General features: G+C 47.3%; 1 protein-coding gene across 11 annotated transcripts in view; it reads left to right on the top strand.

The window, feature by feature from the left end:
• The window catches only part of SLC8A1 (solute carrier family 8 member A1), a 334656-nt gene that overhangs the window by 39328 nt on the left and 272712 nt on the right, over positions 1–22616 (top strand). For all 11 annotated transcript variants that reach the window (XM_074949877.1, XM_074949881.1, XM_074949874.1 and 8 more), the window contains one exon: positions 11681–13517. In XM_074949877.1, the coding sequence (XP_074805978.1) occupies positions 11719–13517 (1799 nt within the window). In that variant the 5' untranslated portion in view covers positions 11681–11718. The remainder of the gene's footprint in view (positions 1–11680; positions 13518–22616) is intronic.

Genomic DNA, 22616 nt, shown 5'->3' on the forward strand with positions numbered 1-22616 from the left:
TGCTGGGCACCTGGAGGAGATGCGTTGTGTGCCGTTTGCAAGGACAGTCCAAGCACACTCCCTTGCCCGGCTCAGCCAGCTGATGTGGCGGGGAGATGGGGCCATGGTCCCTTCTTCTCCCCACCCCTTTCCAGGCAAAGTGGTCCCCCGAGAGAGCAAGGACAGATCAGCCACAGGGGCTGCTGTTGTGTGCTACCCTTCAGCAAGCCATTCTAGGCCTCCTAGGGGAGTTTCCTGCCTGCCCGATCCTCTGTGTACTCCACCTGGCCCCTTGTCTGTGCCTCGGTCATCTCACATCTCCATGCCTTCCCCTGCATTTCACCTCACGTCCCCCGGGCCATCCTGCTGCCTCAGTTGCCTCATTCTCCTCTCTGAACGGTTTCACCGCCCTTGCTTTGCCTACCACAGCCAGGCCACCCCCCCCCCCCCCCCCGCCCCTTCCTCCTCGCCAACAAGCCCCTGCAAAGCTCTACTGTGGCCTAAAAACATAGGAATGGCCAGGCTGGGTCAGACCAGTGGGCCATGTAGCCCTGTATCCTGTCGGCCAACAGTGGCCAGTGTCGTTCCCTTCAGAGGGAACGAACAGAACAGGGCAGTTATCGAGTGATCCATCCCCTGCCGCCTATTCCCAGCTTCTGGCAGTCAGAGGCTAGGGATGCCCAGAGCATGGGGTTGCATCCCTGCCCATCCTGGCTAATAGCCATTGATAGACCTGTCCTTCATGAACTTATCGAATTCTTTTTTTGAACCCAGTTGTACTTCTGGCCTTTACATTGCTAGGGGATGTGGTGTTCTACAGGCTGACTCTGCATTGCGTAAAGATGTACGTCCTTTTGTTTGTTTTAAACCTGCTGCCTATTAATGTCATTGGGGGGACTCCTGGTTCTTGTGTTAAGGGGTCAATAACACTTCCCTAGTCACTTTCTCCACCCCAGTCATGATTTTATAGACCTCTAGTGTGTTCCCCTCAGTTGTCTTTCAGCTGAGTATCCCCAGTCTTTTTAATCTCTCCTCATATGGAAGCTGTTCCATACAGCTCCTTATTTTTGTTGCCCTTTTCTGTACCTTTTCCAGTTCTAATGTGTGTGTTTTTGCAATGGGGTGACTAGAACTGCATGCAGGGTTCAAGGTGTGGGCATACCATGGGTTTTCATAGTGACATTATGATAGTCTGTCTTATCTATCCCCTTTCCTAATGGTTCCCAATATTCTGTTTGCTTTTTTGACGGCTGCTGCACATTGAGTGGATGTTTTCTGAGAACTATCCACAATGACTCCAAGATCTTTCTTGAGTGGCAACAGCTAATTTAGACCCCATCATTTTATATGTGTAGTTGGGATTGTTTTCCCATGTGCATTACTTTGCATTATCAACATAGAATTTCATATGCCACTCTGTTGCCCAGTCACCCGGTTTTGTGAGATCCCTTTGTAACTCTGAACAGTCAGCTTTGTACTTAACTACCATGGGCAATCTTGTATCCTCTGCAAACATTGCCCCGTCACTGTTGATCCCTTTTCCAGATCATGTATGACTATGTTGAACAGCCCTGGTCCCAGTACAGCCCCCTGCGGTACCCCACTATTTACCTCTTCATTCTGAAAACTGACCATTAATTCCTATCCTTTTGCTTTCTATCTTTGAACCAGTTATTGATCTAGGAGAAGACCTTCCTTCTTATCCCACAGCTGCTTACTTTGCTTAAGAGCCTTTGGTGAGGGACCTTGTCAAAGTATCACTTGGGCATTTCATTAATATGCAGGGACTAGATCCTTCCGCTGACCAGGTTCTGACTTGCATTAAAAGCTTAGTCCTGAGACCTGCCGCCTGTCAGCACCCAAGCTCTCCCAATCATCCCCACATGCTATGGGGGGGCAGGTATTGTCTTTATCTGTTTGTTTTGGATGGTTGCTGGGGACAGGGAGAGAGGGAACCGGGACATCTGAAAGCATTAGTCATGGTTTACGATTATTCTGACTTCTGAAAGTCCTGTTTAGAAAAAGAGCTGTCCTGAAGTGTCTTACTGAGCTGGTTTCAGTGAGGATGGGCTTTTGACTATATTTGGAGAGGTTGGGATTGTTTATACTGACTTGGCTTGGAGATCCCCCTGGTGTGGCTTTTTCTAGGTCACAGCCGGCTGTGCTGATGGACCTTGGGAGTTCCAGGCTGGCTATGGTCTGGGGGGGTGAGGTGAAGGAGAGGCGAGTGAGACCCAGCAGACTCTGGGCAAGGCAGGAAGCCAAGAACTTGAGTTGCATTTACAGCTCTGACCTAATGCCTTTCATCCACTCGTTTCCAAGTTCAGCATGAATTCTGCCTGGAAGGCAGGTGGAAAAAACAAGGCTGGGAGGAAGTTGCCAAAACCCACACCTCAAGTCGGTGTCCAGATTCGAACCTGACCCTATTCCAAATCCAGTGGCCCACAGGGCCTTCCAGACAAGTCACTGAACCTCCCTGTGCTGAAGAGAGTTGCTTCTGTTTCCCCATCTGTAAATACCAATTGCCACTAACGTGTTGGCATTTGTCAGCATCTACAGAATGATGCTGGGACCCTCGGGCTACGGTGCCTTAATTGCCCTGCTGATACCTAGCTCTGTCTCCAACTCCTCTCCCCTTGCAAGGGCAGTCAAATGCTTTACTGCTGTCTAGTAGAGATTGGAACTAGCGGTTGGTTTGTTTTGAAACGTACTCAAGACAAGATGGAAGTGCTTGTCTGAGAGGCCGCCAATAAAGATGATGCAGATCTGCTGGCCCTGGGACAGTTTGAGAGTCTGGTTATGGATTCCCAGCTGCTGTCAGACCATCAGGTAGCAGCATGACTAAGACTGTTTCTACCTACATCTGGTCAGAGGATGTGAGCTGTGCTACCATCACCTGTACCAGAGTCGCTTGGGCGTTGGATTCCCACACTGTGCTCAACACGGGGCCATGCCTTCAGGCCGCCTGGAGATGGCAGTCCGTGCAGGGGTAGGTCAGATGTCAATGGCTGCAGCTGCCAGCAGCAGAGCAGGGTTTAGCAGCTCTGAGGGCTGGACTGGTGGGCACAAGAAGGAGAGCAAGGGTTTCCGAGTTGCCATCTCCCTTTCAAACTAAGGCAGTCCAGCAGGGTCACTCCTTCCCATGTCTTGCGGGTTCAGCAACTCCCTGTCCCAGGGAAGTTCCATCCACCCTGGGCCATGTGGCTAAGGGATAGGGAGGGGCTGTGGTGGGCCCTGAACATAGCTGCAAACAGTGTTCTTCCTGTGAGCTGTTGCTGTCTGAGCAGCTGGTACACAGTTGGCCCAGCAGTTACCTGGGACTCTCCAGGCTTACCAGCGCTGCAGGCAGCTACAGGGGGGTCATTGCTTCCAGCCCAGTGTAGCAGTGACTGACCGCATTCTCCCCAGGAGACTGTTCAGTGCCTGTGTGAAACTAGCTGGTGGTCTCAAGCTAACATCTAGAGGGCAAAAGTCCCTGTTCCCTAAACCATCATCATGACTGATACCCTTCTCTGGCAGCCTCAACAGACAGCCAAGGACTGAACAGGCCGTGGTCAGCCCTAGGGGCGGGTCTGGCAGGGCAGGGTTGAAGCAGACTGGTAGAGGAAAGCAGGTTGGATCTTGCACTTCAGCTGCCTTTGGTTGATTGCCTCGTGTCCCTCTGTCAGCCTACAGTCCCTCTCCTGGGAAGAGTGCCCATGTTTTTCTGCCCCAGGGGACATCCCATCCTGCTTATAGGGTACAGACTATAAGAATGGTCTGACCCATTATGGTCAATGTCCATCTAGTGCAGTATCCTGTCTTCTGACAGTGGTCAATGCCAGGCCCTTCAGAGGGAATGAACAGAACCAGGCAGTTACTGAGTGACCCATCCCCTGTCCCAGCTTCTGGCAGTCAGGGCTGAGGGCTTGCATCCCTGACCATCTCGGCTAATAGGTCCATCAGTGGCTATCTTCCAGGAAAACCATCTAATTCTTTTTTGAGCCTCATTATAGTTTTGGCCTTCACAGCATCCCTGGGTGAGTACAACAGGTTGAATATGCATTGTGTGAAGAAATACTTCCTTTTTGTTTTTAAATCTGCTGCCTAATAACTTCATTGGGTGACTCCTTCTTCTTGTGTTATGAGAAGGCGTAAATTACACTTTCTCCACACAGTCATGATTTTATAGGAGTCTATCATATCCCCCCCATAGTCATCATCTTTTCCAAACTGAGCGGCACCAGTCTTTTTAATTTCTCCTCATAAGGAAGCTGTTCCATGCCCTTAATCACTTTGTGTTGCCTTTCTCTGCAGCTTTTCCAATTCTAATAATCTCTTTTGAGATGGGGCACCGAGATCTACATGCAGTATTCAAGGTCTGGGTGTACCATGGATTTATACAGAGGCATTATGATATTTTCTTATCTATCTTAATAATTCCCAACGTTCTGTTAGGTGTGGCTTTTTTTGTTTTTTTTTGACTGCTACTGCACATTGAGTGAATGTTTTCAGAGAACTCTCCACAATGACTCCAAGATCTTTCTTGAGTGGTAACAGCTAATTTAGATCACATAATTTTGTATGTATAGATGGCATTTGTTTTCCAGTGTGCATTACTTTGCTTTTATCTACATTTGAATTTAATCTGCCATTTTGTTATCCAGTCATTCAGTTTTATGAAATCATTCTGTAGCTCTTCGCAGTCCTGCTTTGGGTTTCACTATTCTGAGTAGTTTTGTATCCTCTGCAGACCTTGCCCCTTCACTGTTTGCTCCTTTTTCAGATCATTTATGAATATGTTGAACAGCACTGGTCCTGAGACAGACCCCTGGAACACCCCAATGTTCACCCCTCTCCATTGTGAAAACTGACAATTTATTCCTACCCTTTGTTTCCTAACTTTTAACCAGTTACTGATCTGTGAGAGGACCTTCCCTTTTACTCTTCTTTCATCTTTTTATCCTCCTTATGGTGAATCCAGACCTGTGGGGAAAGGTTGCCCTGCTTCTGTCTCTACTGAGCCAGTGACATGGACAAACTGGTATCGGTCTCCAGTGTGAGCTAGCACTAAATTCATGCTAACAATGTGTATTACAAGACTGATGTCACAGCAGGATAGGCACAGCTGGACCTCTACGTCTCCACCTGTAAGAGTGTAAATGTCACTTTGTTACAGCTGCTGAATGGTGCAGTGCGTTTTCAGCTGACCGCTAGGGAAATAATTCCTAATGGAAAGCCTCCACCTGGCCATTTGTTTGTTGCGAGAATAACGAACATGCGCTCTCTCGTCAGTTACCTCTATGGCCAGGATACCTGTTCTGAGTACACTGCCACCAATGGGTTGTGAGCCCAACTGCAAACATATTTTTTATTTTTTTTATGGCTGAAAGGGGTTTAAAGGCTGATGCTAAACAGCCAGACTGTCCTCTCCCTGGAGCTGTGGCAGGAGGGAAAGAAGCCACTGGAAAAAAGAGAAGCTGGCCTTTGGAAAAATGCAGCCTTGGAATGAGATCTGTTCCACAAAGCTCAGCCATGCTGAATGGCATAGATCATACACTCTTCGGTGTGGTGGGGTGCTAAGAAGAGCTCAGGTGCACAGAAAAAAGCAAATGTAAAGGTCAGAACTCAAAGGGAATCCGAAAGACCATGGGCACACTGGCTCATCTTCCATAACTGGACATGCACCACAGGTCAGGCAGCGGGGGAGAGAGAGATTGCCTTAGGAATTTGGCTTTGGGATCTGGTTGGACTTCAGAGCTTCAGCCTGCAATGTACAATCACCAAGACAATGGCATGGAAGCAAAATCCAGGCCTAAGGGACCAGAGGCAGCAGCATCTCAGTGTCCCCATCAGGCTCTACAACAGCTGCCACTCAGTGTATCCTGGTGGCCCACCGTGCAGCACTCCCTGCTAGGCCCATAGGCAGTTGGTCAGTGCCAGGAAAGGGCAGGAGGAGCAGAGCATGGGGTTTCCCACCAGTGACCCGGGAAGGGGGCTGGAGGAACAACTGTGTGCCTCCTCCTCCCCTTCCTGCCCAGATCCCCTTCCCCAGGGTAGTGGAGGACAAGAGCAAGCAAAGGCCTGGGGCTGGCTCTCCATGGTGGGGTGGGAGAGGATGGTTCGTTCCAGCTCACTGTGAAAGCTTCCCACTGAGCAGTGACCAGCCCAGGGCCAAACAGGGCTGCAGGGAGTGGGGGACCCGAGGGGCAGCTCTGCTCCAGCAGGCAGGGGAAAGGGAGGGGAGGACATCAGCTGGCATGGCACTTACCCAGGGTGGGTTTCCAAAAGCCAGGCCTGTCCCAGTCGCACTGGGAGTGTTAGCGGCTTGTGGCTGTGGCGGGGTTCGTCCCACCCTCTCGGGTGGCATCTGCGTCCCACAGGCCTGCTCCCGTTCACACCCAACCTCCTTGCCAAGCCCACTTTCCATATACAACAGCATGCACTAGACCCCACCGCTCCCCATCTGCAGAGACTGCATCTTCAAGCAGGTGAGGTCAGACATACTTAGTCTGCAACCCCTTCAGAGTAGGGCCTGCCTTTCACTCACACAGTGGGACTCTGAGTGTCCGCTGTGGCCCCTCTGAGCTGCTGACAAACATGTAATTCAGACTGAAGGTCTGAGCAGGGCTGCGGAGAGCGGGATGCATGCATGGTGTGACTGGCTGTGCACTGCAGATGAAAGGAAGCTTGCTCTGCAAGTGATATGCACATTTGTGCATGACAAAGTTGGGTGGTGGGGTGGCTAAAGGATGAGGTTGGTCTAGATGCAATCTGTTTAACTGGTGCTTTCTTTGATTTTTATTGACAGCATTGACAGGAAATGCAGTTGAGCAACTTTCAGTCCAAACTAACGAAGTGCTTTATGTGGCTGAGAACTTTAACTCTAGCATGAGAACTTTTTTTCCACCCTGAGTATATTACTACTCCTCTTCTAGCCACAGTCCCACCCACGTGGGGTCAGCTCTTCGAGTCGTCCTCTTCCGTTCCAGTTTCTGTCAAGCTGCGGCATTTCTGAGAAACTGCATCCAATCTGATTTTCTAGCATGACACCCATCCATCTTGGCATGGGTCTCCCAACCCTTCTGAAAAGATCAGAAGGATCGCTAGTAAACAGGGTGTTACCCTCCACTTCTAAGTTGAAGAAAAGGGCTGAGTCTGTTACTACTGTTTTTGTTTGTATTGAGGTAGCATCGAGGAGCCCCAGTCACAGGCTAGGTGCTGTACAAAAGATGTCCCTGTGATGGAGCTGGCCACTCTGGGCTCAGTGAGTAACTGGAGCACAAGAAAGACTGCAGAGAAGGAAGACTTATTTTGCAGGCAGTAGAGACATTCTGTCCATGTGACTCCCACTTTGTGGAGGCACATGTGCCCCATGCGTGCAATATTCTCACACGCATGGAGTGCATGCGACCCTAGAATGGGATCCCCATGGACCAATGCTCAAAGAACCACCTTAAATGGAGAGTAGAATGTGCATGCAGGCCTCTGGTAGAGGGGCGCACAGCCTCTCTGCTGGTATGAAGACTTGTCCTTCAAATCACTTCCCAAATATGGCTAGTTCTGCACAGATTCCAGCCGAAGCACAGAACTGGCTGGCATGGGCCTGGAGACCAACACTTTTTATTTAAAAGTGCCCTCCATGTGGAAAAGGCCTCAAAGAGCCCCAGGCTGCCCTCTGACCCCTAAGGGAAGAGGAAGGTAGGCCGTTTCCCTGTAACTCTTGTAGCACATTCAGCTCTGGGCAGGAGAGATTAGGCACTCTGCTATCCGAGCCTGATTGCGTTCAGACAGGGCGAATACGATAACGTAGATTTGACCTTCCTGAAGTGGCTAAAGGAGTGGGGGCATGGGGAGGGGTTTTCTGATAATAGACCAAAAAGCTCTACGGTCTAGTCTGGATCAGAGCCAACAAAGCACCTGGGGCACAGTGGATCCCCTCCCCTGGTTCTGCACAATCTCTCACAATATAATATTGGATTTATTTGCATTGCAGTAGCACCCAAGAACCTAGACTGGGATTGGGGCCCCGTTATAATAAGGACTGTGAATACTGTGGGTCCTGGTTTTTGTCTCCTCTCTACAAAAAATGCAAATCTTAGTTTCAACCACTTGTTCCAACGGGTATGAGAAGATGCTCCTGAAATGTAACCTTAGTTTTGATACTCTTTCCTCTTTCAAAGCATCCACCACATCTGTCTCCATGTTGCTCCATGTTCTTTATTTGCAGCCATATCTAGAAAAATTAAAGATCCCTTTTGTACATAAACTGCTAAATAGAACTTCAGAAAGGGGTTCCAATGTAAACCCTTTGTTGCATCTGTCTGTTGAAGTATGGTTTTAAAAAACCCAATCCTACATTGAAATGCTCCATGGGGCTAAACTTACAAAGTTGGAGTGATTTATTAATCTGCTGTAGTGGAATTTTATTGGCCAAAGCTACCTACACTTGCCTCCTCTTAAGATTGTGGAGCTGGTCCAAAATGTGGTGAGACTCTGCTGTTCTGTGTAACCCAAATCAGTGCCCCAAAGTGTTATGTTTTTTCCAACCATCTGCCTTCTTCTCTTGCCAAGGGGATTTCACAGTGACTGTATTTCACAATCCAAGGTTTTGAATAATTGTGCATTTGAAAGAATATCTGACTGGCCACAAAGAGAATCCACTGAATAAAGGCAGGTGGATGTTTTGTTCTTTGCATAGTATCTAACTGAAGGAGCAGTTGTTTCTATCTGACTTAGAGAGGCAGTGTGGTCTGTTTGCCTGCTTATATACAAAATATTTCCCTGGAATCCTAGAATATCAGGGTTGGAAGGGACCTCACGAGGTCAAGTCTAACCCCCTGCTCAAAGCAGGACCAATCCCCAGTTTTTGCCCCCGATCCGTAAATGGGCCCCCTCAAAGATTGAACTCACAACCCTGGGTTTAGCAGACCAATGCTCAAACCACTGAGCTATCCCTCCCCCTATATGCTATTAAAAAAAAAAAACACTCTGGATGTACCAATAGTAAACAAAGTTGGTGCTGAATCAATCTGTTATGACAGCACCTTTATCATGTGTCCCGTTTATCTCCGATCTGCCCCAAAGAAGCATGAGACCTATAAAATGACCAACTCACATTTACTTGGAGCGGACAGTCTAGCTCGCTAAGAAGAAAAAAATATATCAAAGGAGAAAGCATCATCTTTCCAAGTGGTATGTAATCAAATAGACCCTATAGTCTCCTTTATGACCACTCTTTTCTAATTTTCTACAAACAGCCTGAAACATCATTACTGAGGATTTCTACCTCTTAACCATAAACCATTCCTATGGGGCATGAAAAGAATAAAGCGTGCCACAAATCACTTGTATCAAAACAGTGCTTTCCCTGAATTTGCAACCCCAAAGACTTTTATCTGCTTCTAGGTTAGTAGGAGCTCTTCGTAGCACCGTCCTTTCTAACCTAAACAACTCTAGTCTTTTTCAATCTCTTGACAAATGGAAGTTTTTCCATAGTCTTCACATTACCAGTGTTGTCACCCGTTTCTGAACTCGCTGTTTCTGCTATGCCTTTTCTAATTAGGGCACCAGAACTAAACACAGCATTCTAGGTGAGGTAATTCCATTGGTGGGGGTGTGTGTGGTAGCATTAGAATCTCTTTCCGCATTTCCATTTCCTTCCCTAGACATCCTCGCATCTGTATTGACAGATGCTACGAACTGAGCAGTGGACTTCACTGCTTTGTCTTTTGTGACATCCAGGTTTCTTTCCTGAGTGGTTGCGGTAATTTAGAACTTGGTAAAGGGTATGTGTGATGTTGCACTGTCCATGTTTATGGAAATATGCTTATGAGAATAAATGACATAACTGGAATATGCTTTATGCTAGATATGCCATGTAACATACCTTTGCAAAGGTTATGATCTAATAAATATATTCATGTATCATTTTTATATCTAAAGTTATGAGCGTTGGCTCTATGCTTGTATTTGAAGTGTTAGCGGTAGGAAACACATGAGGGAGGTTTGGCCAACATATTGTGAAGGGACAATTCTGGTAATTGGAAATACTGAACTAACAATGGACTTTGGGAGACACCAATCCACATCTGAACTTTCCTGGGAAAGTTCAAAGTAACACGTAAACAATGGCGTCAGTCTGCAGAAAGCTGAATCATTCATGGACATGTGACTTGCCCATGTGACTGCAAACTCCATCTTGTTGCTGTGATTTTTGCACAGAAGAACAAAGGGGTATCTGCCCACAAGAGAGACTATAAAAGGCCCTGGAAGCCTCTCCATTTTGTCTTCAGCTGGCTCAAGAGAGCCTCTCCACCTCAAAGAAGTCTCAATGAAACTGGAACAAAACTGTAACTATGGTATGAGTGACTGCTGGACCCAAGCCATAAACTACAATGTTGTTCTGGAAAGGATTGTATCTGAGATAACATCTAGGGTGAGAAGTTAGTATTTGTAACTAGATCCTTGGTGTATTAAGTTAGCCTTGCGTGTTTTTATTTATTTTTGCTTGGTAACTTTGTTTATTACTTGAAACCACTTAAATCCTCCTCTTTATACTGAATAAAATCACTTTTATTTGTTAATCACTTCCTCTGAGTTAATTCATACCTGGGGGAGCAAACAGCTGTGCATGTCTCCCTATCTGTGTTATAGGGGGTGGATAATTTGCGTTTACCCCATGTAAGCTTTATACAGAGTAAAATGGATTTATTCGGGGTCTAGGCTCCCAGAAAGACTGAATACTGGGTGCTGGGAAGGTCCCTGTTAACTGAGAAGCCCCTGGGCTAAGTGAATCTTAGTTTCTGTGAACTGCAGGGAGGCGTGGCCCAACCTCTTGGTTTGTGCTGGGGCTGACTGGTGTATAATGTATGAACAGGGCAGAAAAGTCTCAGGAAGACTCTGCTTGGTATGCAGGAGGGAGCACTACTTTGATACAGAAAGAGTCTCCCTCCTAAGATGTGCAAGAAGAAACTCTCTGCTTGGATACATATTCGGTGTTCTTCCACCAGGGAAGGTGCAAAGCTGAATGATGCTCAGTTTTATTACTGAGGAAATAGCATGTGATCGTATAATTAAAGACTTTGTTATAAGACATATGCATGAGGGGCAGAGTTAAGATTAAACATGCAACTTCAGTGTTTCTTAATTCAATTGCTCAACTGAGACCCCTTAATATTTCCTTTAATGTAGATATTTTTGGAGTGTGTGGAATGGAATCTTGGATGGCATATGATTATGGTGGCAGTCTCGATAGGTTTTACTGCAAAATAAATACACGTAGTAAATAATATTGAACAGAGTTGGTCAAAATGCAGAAAAAAGTTAAGAAAAACTTGGGGGGATTTCTTAGTTTCTTGAAAGTTAATGTATAAACAATTTCATCCTAATTTTGAAACTGGAAAAAATGTCTGCTTGCTGTGCTGTAGTATGTGTTTTTCAACAGTGAGAGAATTACTTCAGAAAGAACATTAACCGTTCACATGTACATAGGGTCAGAAACTAGCCTCATCCTTCTATTCTAGTAAATCACTTGTGCATGGTGAATCCTGCAAGCACTGGGATTTAATTGTGAGATTTTTATATAACGAGTCCAAAATGTAATTTGTTTTTGATAAACAAATGTAATGCACTGTAGATTTTGCAAATGCAATACATAAATAAGGCTTCAATAGAATACCTTATTCGACTTGAGTAACACTTCTTACTTTTGTATCTGCAGGTAGGAAGACATTTGGAAGCTGGTCAGACAAAGCTATCATGTTGAGGTTAAGTCATTCACCCGCCTTTCCTGAAGGTTTTCACCTTTTAAGTATTGTGGCACTCTTGCTATTCCATGTGGACAAAGCATATGCAGAAAATCCAACAGAAGAAGAGCCAAACAACACTGCAGTATGTACGGGTACATATTTTTGCAAACCAGGTGTGATTTTACCTATCTGGGAGCCCCAAGACCCTTCATTTGGCGATAAAATTGCTCGAGCTACTGTCTATTTTGTGGCCATGGTCTACATGTTCCTAGGCGTATCCATCATAGCTGACCGCTTCATGTCCTCTATAGAAGTCATTACATCCCAAGAGCGAGAGATAACTATCAAGAAGCCCAATGGTGAGACCAGCAAAACCACAGTGAGGATTTGGAACGAGACTGTGTCCAACCTAACGTTGATGGCTTTGGGTTCTTCAGCCCCTGAGATTCTACTTTCTGTTATTGAAGTATGTGGTCATGGTTTCACGGCAGGGGATCTCGGACCGAGCACCATTGTAGGCAGTGCTGCCTTTAACATGTTCATCATTATAGCCATATGTGTCTATGTGGTTCCGGATGGAGAAATACGGAAGATTAAGCATCTAAGAGTGTTTTTTGTGACAGCAGCTTGGAGCATCTTTGCCTACACTTGGCTTTACCTTATTTTATCTGTCATATCACCCGGTGTTGTGGAGGTCTGGGAAAGCTTGCTCACTTTCTTCTTCTTTCCCATTTGTGTGGTGTTTGCATGGGTAGCTGACCGAAGGCTTTTATTTTACAAGTATGTCTACAAGAAGTACAGGGCTGGCAAACAGCGAGGCATGATCATTGAACATGAGGGTGACCGGCCATCTTCCAAAGCTGACATTGAAATGGACGGCAAAGTGGTTAACTCCCATGTGGAGAACTTCTTAGATGGTACCCTGGTTCTGGAGGCAGATGAGAAGGATCAAGATGATGAGGAAGCAAGGAGGGAAATGGCTAGAATCCTGAAGGAGCTGAAGCAGAAGCACCCCGACAAAGAAATCGAACAGCTGATTGAATTAGCCAACTACCAGGTTCTGAGCCAACAGCAAAAGAGCAGAGCCTTTTATCGGATTCAGGCTACTCGGCTAATGACGGGTGCTGGCAACATTTTGAAGAGACATGCTGCGGATCAGGCACGGAAAGCTGTCAGCATGCATGAGGTCAACTGTGAAGTGGTGGAAAATGACCCTGTCAGTAAGATCTACTTTGAGCAGATCACCTACCAGTGTCTCGAGAACTGTGGCACGGTAGCTTTGACCATTGTTCGCCGAGGTGGTGACTTGACCCACGTCGTGCACGTTGACTTCAGAACAGAAGATGGCACAGCCAACGCAGGGTCTGATTATGAGTTTACCGAAGGGACAGTGGTCTTCAAGCCTGGTGAGACACAGAAGGAAATCCGTGTTGGCATAATTGACGACGATATCTTTGAGGAGGACGAGAACTTCCTCGTTCACCTCAGCAATGTGCAAGTGAGCACTGAAGCACTGGATGAAGGAATTCTGAAGGCCAACCATGTCGCAACGCTTGCCTGCCTGGGGTCGCCCTGCACTGCCACCGTTACCATCTTTGATGATGATCATGCGGGCATCTTTACCTTTGAGGAGCCGGTCACTCACGTGAGCGAGAGCATTGGAACCATGGAAGTGAAAGTGCTGAGAACGTCCGGCGCTCGAGGAAATGTTGTTGTGCCCTACAAAACCATTGAAGGCTCAGCCAGAGGGGGAGGAGAGGACTTTGAGGATACTTGTGGGGAGCTTGAATTCCAGAATGACGAGATTGTGTAAGTACCTCCTTTTTAACATCTCTTACCAGTGCAAAATGAACGAATGGGGTTTATCCTGCCAGACGGAGTACGGCATTCCAAGCACATGCCATTGCGCTCGGGCTCCTGTTGCCACAGATCCCAAACGGCCTCGTGCACGGCTCCCACCCCCAGGAGCCCCGGGTATAGTAGAAGTGCAGCAAAAACCCAGCACTAGCATGCCAGGTGGTGGAGCCTCCATGCAGGAGACTTTGTACGCCTGTGTGCTAGAGTGGAGCTGTGCGTGGGAGAGCAGTTCACAAAGCAGGATGTAAACAATGGGCAGCTAAGCAGAGAAGACCCATGTGGAGGGGGGCAGCGGGCAGATGTTGTTGTCATTACACCATTGTGGCAGTAGGCCTATGTTACGAGAGTCTGAAGCATGCATAGTGTGGTCTCCACCCCCATCCCAACTGAGTGTGAATGTGTCTCGAGCCAAGCACACCCATTTCACTAGTGCTTTGCACCAGTTCACAGGGTTCTCCTGCCATTCACTTTGGAAAATGTCTTTTTAGTGGCTCCTTGTTCAAAACGCTGCAGACCTAGGTTGCCGTTGGCATCGGTGACATCATGAAAGATGTCTGTCCTGGGCCTTAAGTAAACGTTTCCGTGTGGGGAAGTGGTGACATGAATGATAAGCCAGCAGCCAGGGTTGATGGATTACAAATGCAGGAGTGGTTAGGGAAAAACGCTGCTGCTAAGCATTGCCTGGTGAGCTGGACGAGGGAAAAATCACACCTGCCGTGGCATATTTATTGTGTGTTGTGTTGAGAACCTAAATCCTCAAAATGCTACAGTGGGGAAAAATGTATCCTGAAATATGCCTCAGAGAGAGAGCTCCTCTCCCCAGTATTGTGTCCCTGGGAGGGGCAGGGCACAGAAAGGGCACAAAACCTGATCAACTTCAACCCTAGGCTCTTCCTAAAGCAAACACCATATGCTTAAGCCAGTCCACTGCGAACAATAGTCTCATTTGCTAAAAATCACTGTAGAATTTGGAGTGGTTCCTAACAAAGGGCAGTGCTTACCCAGGGGAATCTGGGAGGTTGGCTAGAACGTCCCGTTCAATCCATACTACTCACTTCTTTGTAAGACACCAGGCACCCCCAGTACAAACCGATGAAGTGTGCCTTTCTGTTTCTTGCATTCTTTATAGCTGCTCTGAAGGTACAGAAGCCAAATGATTTATAAAGGGGTGTGTGTTTTAAGGTTATTTTAAGATTTATGCCAGGTGCAGGACTGACAGCGTAAGGGACAAAAATCAGGATTTTTAGCATTTTCTTTTGTTTGAAAATTTCACACACACACATTTTGGTCAGGGGATTCTTTGAACTCTGTTCTCTTTGTGTTCAAGCCTGTTGTGCGATTGGTCACCTCAGAGTATTATTTCTGTTCTCTGACTGTCTGAGTGCAGCTGTAGTAACCAGGGGGAATGCTTGATCAAGTGACTAGGCCTTGGATTTTCTCCAGGAGAGCCAGGGAGATGTCTGTGGAGACAGGATGAACTAGGTTAGTAGAATGAAGGAATTTTGGGAACCATTTAAACCAGGCCACATTAATAGCAAACATTCGTGCCAGCAAAATCAGGCTACTACTGCCACACCCTAGGCTGGGGGTGGATGTAGAGGTCATTTCCTCTTGACACTCTCACTCACTCTTCACAATTTGTGAGTGTGAGTGTGAGTGTGAGTGTGAGTGTGAGTGTGAGTGTGAGTGTGAGTGTGAGTGTGAGTGTGAGTGTGAGTGTGAGTGTGAGTGATATATATATATCCCAGCCATCAAGTTTGGGGCCAGATCCTTGTCTGGTTTATTGAATTTGCTCTGGGCCAGGGCTCTGGTAGGGGCTTTGTGCTGTCCTTGTTTATCCATCTTGTTAGCTGCATTAGTGCCTGGCTTCTGCTCTGGGATTTGGAGAGGGCAGTCCTTGGGGTGCTGTCTTGGAAAGCATGGTATTTCATACCCACCAGCTGCATTGATCAAATGCGCCGGTTCCAAGTGACTGTCACCTGTACCTATTCACCACTTCTCGCCAGCTCACAGTCGCTGCTGTTGGAGTTCTGGATGCTCATGCGGAGATAATACCTCTAACCTCTGAATAATCAGATGCCTAAGGATGGGCTCAGGGGCTAGAACTAGGAAGGGCTGCACGTGTTGCAATGCTCAGACCTGCAGCACCTTAGGCACCCTGCCGCCCAGTGCAATGGGGAGAGTTAGGCGCCTAAGAATGGGATTGATGGACTCCTTCAATCTGAGTGGGGAGCTGCCAAAGCTAGGCAGTGGGAAATGCTGCACTGAGTCCTCTCTCTCTCTCTCTCTCTCTCTCTCTCTCTCTCTCTCTCTCTCTGGCTTTTGGGAGACAGGGATGCGCTAACTCCAGGAGAGAGGCCCCCCCCCCCACCCACACACACCTTATAGCCTAGTGAGTAGGGGCACTCCTCTGACATCTGAGACCTCCTTCAGTTGCCCACTCTCCCTGACTTGGAGTAGGAACTCAAACTCAGGTCTGCCGCATCCCTGGCGAGGGGCCTGTCACCGGGGCTGGTGGGGGGGAGACACTCAATCTTGCCTGCTAAAGCTGCTCTGATTTTGGTTACATAATTCGCTGTTCTTTGTGCTGGTGAGAGAGAGAGAGAAACTCCATAGCTCAGTGGTCAGGGCACCCCCGTTGCCTGTGAGAAGAGTTACCTTCAAGTCCCTGCCCCCAGAAATACTGACTTATACAAAGTGGAACTGCACCACTAAGACTGACAAAGCCTCACCAGAATGGCCTGCAGGTGTTGGGGGCACTCAGCTGGGAGGTGAGACCTGTTTCAAGCCCCTACCCCAGGCCCCACAGACGAGGTAGGAAGGAATATGCCTAGTTTGAGAGCCCCCCTGGGGCTAGGGGACAAGCGAGAGCACCAGGCAGCGTCAGGGCTTATGTGGTTTTGTGTGTGTCCAGTAGCAGAAACTTAGGCACTTACAGGGTTAGGTAGCAGCTGAGCTGTGGTTTTAGGATGGCTGCCTAAATGTTGGGCTTAGGCACCCATTAGGCGCTCATCTCCTTTTGTGGATCTTTCCCAGGGGGCCTAAATTCAGATGCCCACATTTGAAAAATTTGCCCTAATCAAAATAAATGGTTATTTCAGCAGAATGTGCTGGTGATGGGTGTGAAGCCTGTGTGTCTGTGTATAATTACAGCGATAGAGAGTAATATAACTGTACAGCAGATCTGACCTGATTAGATTAGGAGATGTCCGACTGGTGGCAATGGGATCTCGTCTGACACCGCTTCCTTGGCCTTGCTGAGGGTCCAGGATGCCACGCTAGATGCTGTTGATCAGTATAAGACAGAGGAGTGAGAAGCAGAGCCAGATAAGATAAATACATCTGTCTGTGACACAGACATCTAGAGGGAGAGAAACAAGATGTAAGAGAACTGCCCTGAAATGACTAACATCCGCCTATTGGCTGTAGCCAAGGAGTCTCTGGTTGCTCGGCTCATCTGGAAATGAGGCCCTGGAGTCTGATGCCCAACCCCCTCTCCTCACCCACCCCCCACCCCCAGGCCCATGTAAAGGTCGGTTTGCACCTGTATCTGGAGAGGCTTCTCCATGTGTTGGTGTTCCTCCCTGGTGGTGTGTGCAAAATCACCATGATCCTTAGCAAAAACTGTTCCTCTCATGGGCATTGATATGGATTTCACTGGGGTGGTGGCAAAACAAGGCCTCTGGTGCTGAACTGACTCCTCACGTGAGAATAATGCTGAGCATGGCAGTGCTGCATAGGGAACACCTAAAGTAATGCTGTTTGTTTTACTCTGTTGCCAACGTCCTTCTTGTGGATAGGCCACAGAGCAACACTGGCTCTGACAGGAGCAAGTTAGCAAACAGAAGAACGTAGCATCAAAACATATGTTGGAAGAGATAGGGTACAATGGTGCAGGAACAATTTGTATAGTGGGGGTGTGAGGACCATTGAACCAAATTGTAAACCCTGGATATGATGGAAACTGCTCCCCTCATTCCAGCACCTATTGTCAGGCATGTAGGAGTTGGTAACTATTTCCATGCTAAGTCATCCTGATCTACATGGGAAATATATATTTGTAAAATGCATGTGATAGAGGAGGCCACTTCACATGGACTTGTCCACACAGAGGCTCAGTGTCCGGCAAGCTGGGGGTAAATCTAGAGAGCACTAGCCTGTTGCACACTGACTGGCCGTGTGGACCCTGCTATTGTGCACTGACAGTTCCATAGTGCATTTAGTGCACATGAGCAGGGCTCACACGGTGACTTATTGCATAGCAGGTGAGTGCGCTGCACATTTACTCCCCAGCTTGCTGTTCTCTGTCTCCATATGGACAAGCCCAAGCGTTGCTGTGAAGCACCAAAGCCACCCCTTGAAGAAAGGGGAACATAATGCACATCGGGAAAGGAAAGTATTCAGTAGCTGTTGTCCTCAGGAAGCTGACTCCAGCCTTATCTTGCATCACTACATCTGATTAAAGCCTTCTTATTAACTGACAAGAACATCGACTAGTAATAAGTTGTATGCAGTGTTGCTGTAGCCCTGTGGGTCCCAGGATATGAGAGAGGCAAGGTGGTGGAGGGAATCTTTTTATTGGATCAACTTCTGTCGGTGAGAGAAGTGCTCAAGCCACACAGAGCTCTTTGTGGGGGGGGGGGAGTCCGTTTAGTGCAAGCTTGTCTCTCTCAAACAGAAGTTGGTCCAACAAAGGAGATTCCCTCCCCACCTTCTCTCTCGAGTATTAAAATGTGCAGTCAGGATCTGATCCTGTCCACCTGTCTGTCCATACGAATTGCCATAACACAACAGACCATGGTCCATCTAGTTAATGAAGTCTTTGTTGGTAACCAATGCCTGGTGATTCAGAAGATACCAAATATAGCTGTACATTTAGTCTACTTTGTGTAGAAAATATCTTCCCCTACCACAGACTGAGATCATCTTATGCCCTGAAGCATGAGGATTGATATCTCCGCTAAGTTTGGCTGCAAAGTTACACAGAAACGTAGATGTTCTGTTGTGGTACTTTCTCCATAATTGAAAGAGCTCTGTTAATCTTATTTTGAAGCCCTCACCCTAAGCCTTGGAATCAGAAAGATACAGAATTCCTTTTATTTTTTTGTGATCAGTATGATATTAGTTGGGCAGATTGGTTCATTAGACTGAAAGAGATGCTGTACATAGATGTCTTCATAACCAGGCAGACTGACATTTCATATCAGACTTCTTAATGCATCCTGGGCCTTCGTAATTGCCAGATCTAGTCATATAATTATGGATAATATTATGTATTTAGATTTATAACAGTCCTATAAAAACATACCTCTCGCAGGCTCTGAGTGACATTTTGAACACGAGGGCAATTCAGCCATGTTTTTGGCATTTCTTAACACACGCCACGGCAGATACTAATCTGGCAATCAAATGCCATGACACACACAACCAGCTAAACCCAGCATTTAAGAGAGTGCTCCACTTCTTCCAAGACATCAGACCCCAGGTGTCTCTCTCCAAAAGCCTCAGTAAAATGTATACAAGCTTTGCAATGTATCTTGAACAAGTATGGGCAGTATTGGACCAGGTGGCATTTTTAAAAATATTTTCTAATTTTTTTTTTGGTAGGAAATATTTGTAAAGAAATAAAGTACAGGAGGAGTCCACCCAGGCTAGTATCATGCCTCTGTCTTCCTCCTCCCGCCCCACCCCAACCAAAACACTTTAAGAATAAGGTTTGAGTTGATGGACATTGAATCCTGTTGAGTGATGAGCACCACTGTGTTTTTTAGATGCTTCTTGGTGGCAGTTGGGTTTGGTACCTAAGTAAAATAAACTCAAGGCATTTCTGCAAAGGGATTTGCTGTGCAATTTCAGTTTTCTGTGTATATAAAACCAAATTCTTTCAAGATGGATTGAGCGAAAACCCCGCCTGTTATACAATGAAAGGAAAAACTGCCACCAGAGGCTAAAATGATCAAGTGTCCAGAGACCTGTTTGTGTCTGGATGCAGGCTCCTGGATTTCCCACCAATGCATTAAGTTATAAGCAGAAGGAACCAGTTCTCTTGGCTGGAGCTGTATTTTGTTCTACCTGGAAGTGATAACTTCTAGAGGGCTCTGGAGTTAGAGGGAACAAGTCTTTCTGTGGACTCTCTGCAACAGGCAGCAGATGTAATTCACTGCTCTTTCATAAAGGGTTAAATTCTTCTGAAGTATGGAAGGGGCCTGCAACAGGACCCTCACTGGGACTGTGGGTTGAGAAGCTCTGTAGCCGGTTCCTCCTTACTTGCTATATGTAGCAGAAGGCATCTCTGTGCTAGCCACATGCAGGTTGGGGTGGAGAAAAATGTAGGGCCATGGATAAGCATTTGTATGGTTCAAATGGCCCAAAACACTAGGCAAGAGATGCAGAGGCTGGAAATACTCCAGGTTATCGTCTGGCACTGCAGCCATGGAATACAATGGACACTGTTGCAACCTGCAGAGAACCACTGTGGGCCTGGTTTCTAAAACTGTGTGTGCATAACTGCACACCTGTTTTGCATGTTTGACTGTGTTCAGCAAGACACATAGCTGGCCAGTTGGTTGTGATGTTGCCTGAGCAACACATGGAGTTACCTGATTTGTATATGCAAACGTGGTGAGACACACGACTGCACAGGGCCATTCTCCCATTCCTGACCTGCATGCCACTTACTGTCAGCACCCAGAATACTAATACGTAAATCAGGATGAGGAGACCTAGGGTTTGATCCTGCCACCCTTATTCCCATGTGTAAGCCCAGTCAGAGCACCTGTGTGACTGATGGATAGATGGGCTCCATGTCTGCATCCAGCACTGCATTCCTTTCCCCACTTTTAAGGACACAGGCTTAATTTGTGCTGTTTGCCAGTGTGAGTGTGAGTCCGACCTGACTAGATTGTATGTCCGTGTTTGGATTGCAGATAGGAAGGTTATCAGCCATAGCAGGTTGTATCAAAGGATTATAGGGTGGGAGGGGAAGAGAAATAGTTCTACTTGCTTCCCTATTAAGAATTGACACAGTTTTTTGTCCTTGACAAACCAATGTTTCCTTATTTGTAATGAGCTGTTGTTGGCAATTTACCACTGCCAGCTGCATCTCAGTGGTTGATTAAGGGAACTTGGAGCTCAGATATGTAATAACTCTCTAAGAGCCATGTGAGAACTAGTTATTAGCTTCATCAGGGTCTGTGTACACATCCGCTGTGCTCCCTTATGAAAAGCTACCCATTAAATGTATTGTAGTAATTTACGAAACGCAGGACCCATTCTGTTTTTACATATTAAAGCAGTCGTGCCAACAGCCCTCAGGGGTTCTGTGTAACTCACCCGGAGGACTTCCTCTCATGGTGCAGAGCCCTGGCACCTACTGGGGCAGCCCCACACCCCAAAGGCATGCGGGGAGAGAGACTCGGCCTTTTCAGGGTGTAGCTTCTTTCCACTTTATGTAGCCAGACAGTCTGCAGTGCTGGCAGGACATGACTAGGCAGGTTCTGCCCATCTGTACCCTTCCCCGCACACTTCCTGCACAGGGGGGAGCATCTGGCACAGCCCCTGTGCTCCCCCTTGGCACCCGCAGCTAGGATCTGGGCAGCCCAGCATGGCCTCACTAGGTACGGGGCGGAGAGCAGAGGTATCCTTTCTCTCTCCTACGGCCATACGTAGCAGCATTAGGGCTCCACATTTGCCATCCCCTAATCACTGCTTCCCTGGACCCCGGATATCTTCACACGTGTGGTCTCTGTTCCCATTGCTTACTGTGCAGAACCGGAGTAATTCAATAGTGAGCTTAAAAACAAAAGTACCATATTGACCTCTGAAGAAAGAAGCCCTCTTTCCAGCCACAGAACATGGATCTTATCCACAGAGGTACTTGAGTGCAGAGCCATTAGCCTGTTCCTGATGGACAGAAGGTCACAGCTTCAGCCTGCACTGATTGTGTCGCTAATATAGCTACTGTCATGTACAAGGTGGAACAAAAAGTCGACAACTGATCAGAGTTGCCTGCACAAGAGAGCTGTTCAGATAGGCAGCAAAACATCTGCCCCGTTGAGAGCCGTGCACAGGGAGGGGAGATGAAATGAAAGAGCCAAGTGGCAGAGTCAGCACCAGATCCTCCCCCGAGAGGTGAGTCTCAGCCAGGAGATTGGTTTGCATCAAAAGAATACAAGAAGGTCACCTTGCCTTTTGCAAGAGGAGTAGGCAGGCAGAGGTGACAGACGTGCTTCCCATGGCCAGGCCTCTTCTACATGCTCCCAGCAGCTCTGCTTCTTCCACAGGCATGAGCCCAGATTCACCAGGGAGGGTGCAAGTGACCTTTGTTGCACCAACGTGGCCAAGCAGACGACAGGTGCCCCCATCCTCAGAAAGAAGCCCAGCCTTCAGACTTCCCACAAAAAGAGATCTTCGCAGTCTCTTTCTGCTCAACAATTTTGCATCTCCATGTTTGTCCCCATGGCTCTTGATTGGGAAAGCTTGATTTAAAAAGAAGCCTTCAAAGCAGAATACTCAGAGCAGCCAAAAAATTGCCAGGCTATCAAATGGGCCTCTGGGGCATGCACAGATCACTCTCCATCCGGGATACAGGGATCACTCGTATCTTCTCCTTTGTTCAGACTGGGATATCGTGCAGGTTCAGTGTTAACTCTGTTAAGTGAAGGGTCTCAAATCTCAATACTGGAAGGAATTGGCCTCGGTACCTCACACCCTGGTTTATGGGAGATCTCAAATTAACTTTGTCCTACTCGGAAGCTTGGCCTGGTCCTTGTGGAACATCTTTGAAGCCATGAGCTTTGCCCCCATCTTGGAGGGTCCATCACCTCGGCCAGACCAGACCATCCATCTGGGACTTGGGAGCATTCACGTAAAACATGCACAAAAGGAGAGAGATGGAACTGGGGGCATGCATCTTGTTGTTTTTTAATCCAGGGTTTCTGATTTACAGCCCAAAGGCCCAACTGTAAAGAGTCCAACTCCTTACATGGGAAAGTAATCCAAATGCAGAATCCTTGACATGGCAGCTGGAAGAGGCTTATTTGGCCATCTTGT

Source organism: Natator depressus, chromosome 3, assembly GCF_965152275.1.
Source record: "Natator depressus isolate rNatDep1 chromosome 3, rNatDep2.hap1, whole genome shotgun sequence".
In the NCBI taxonomy this organism is placed as follows: Eukaryota; Metazoa; Chordata; order Testudines; family Cheloniidae; genus Natator; species Natator depressus.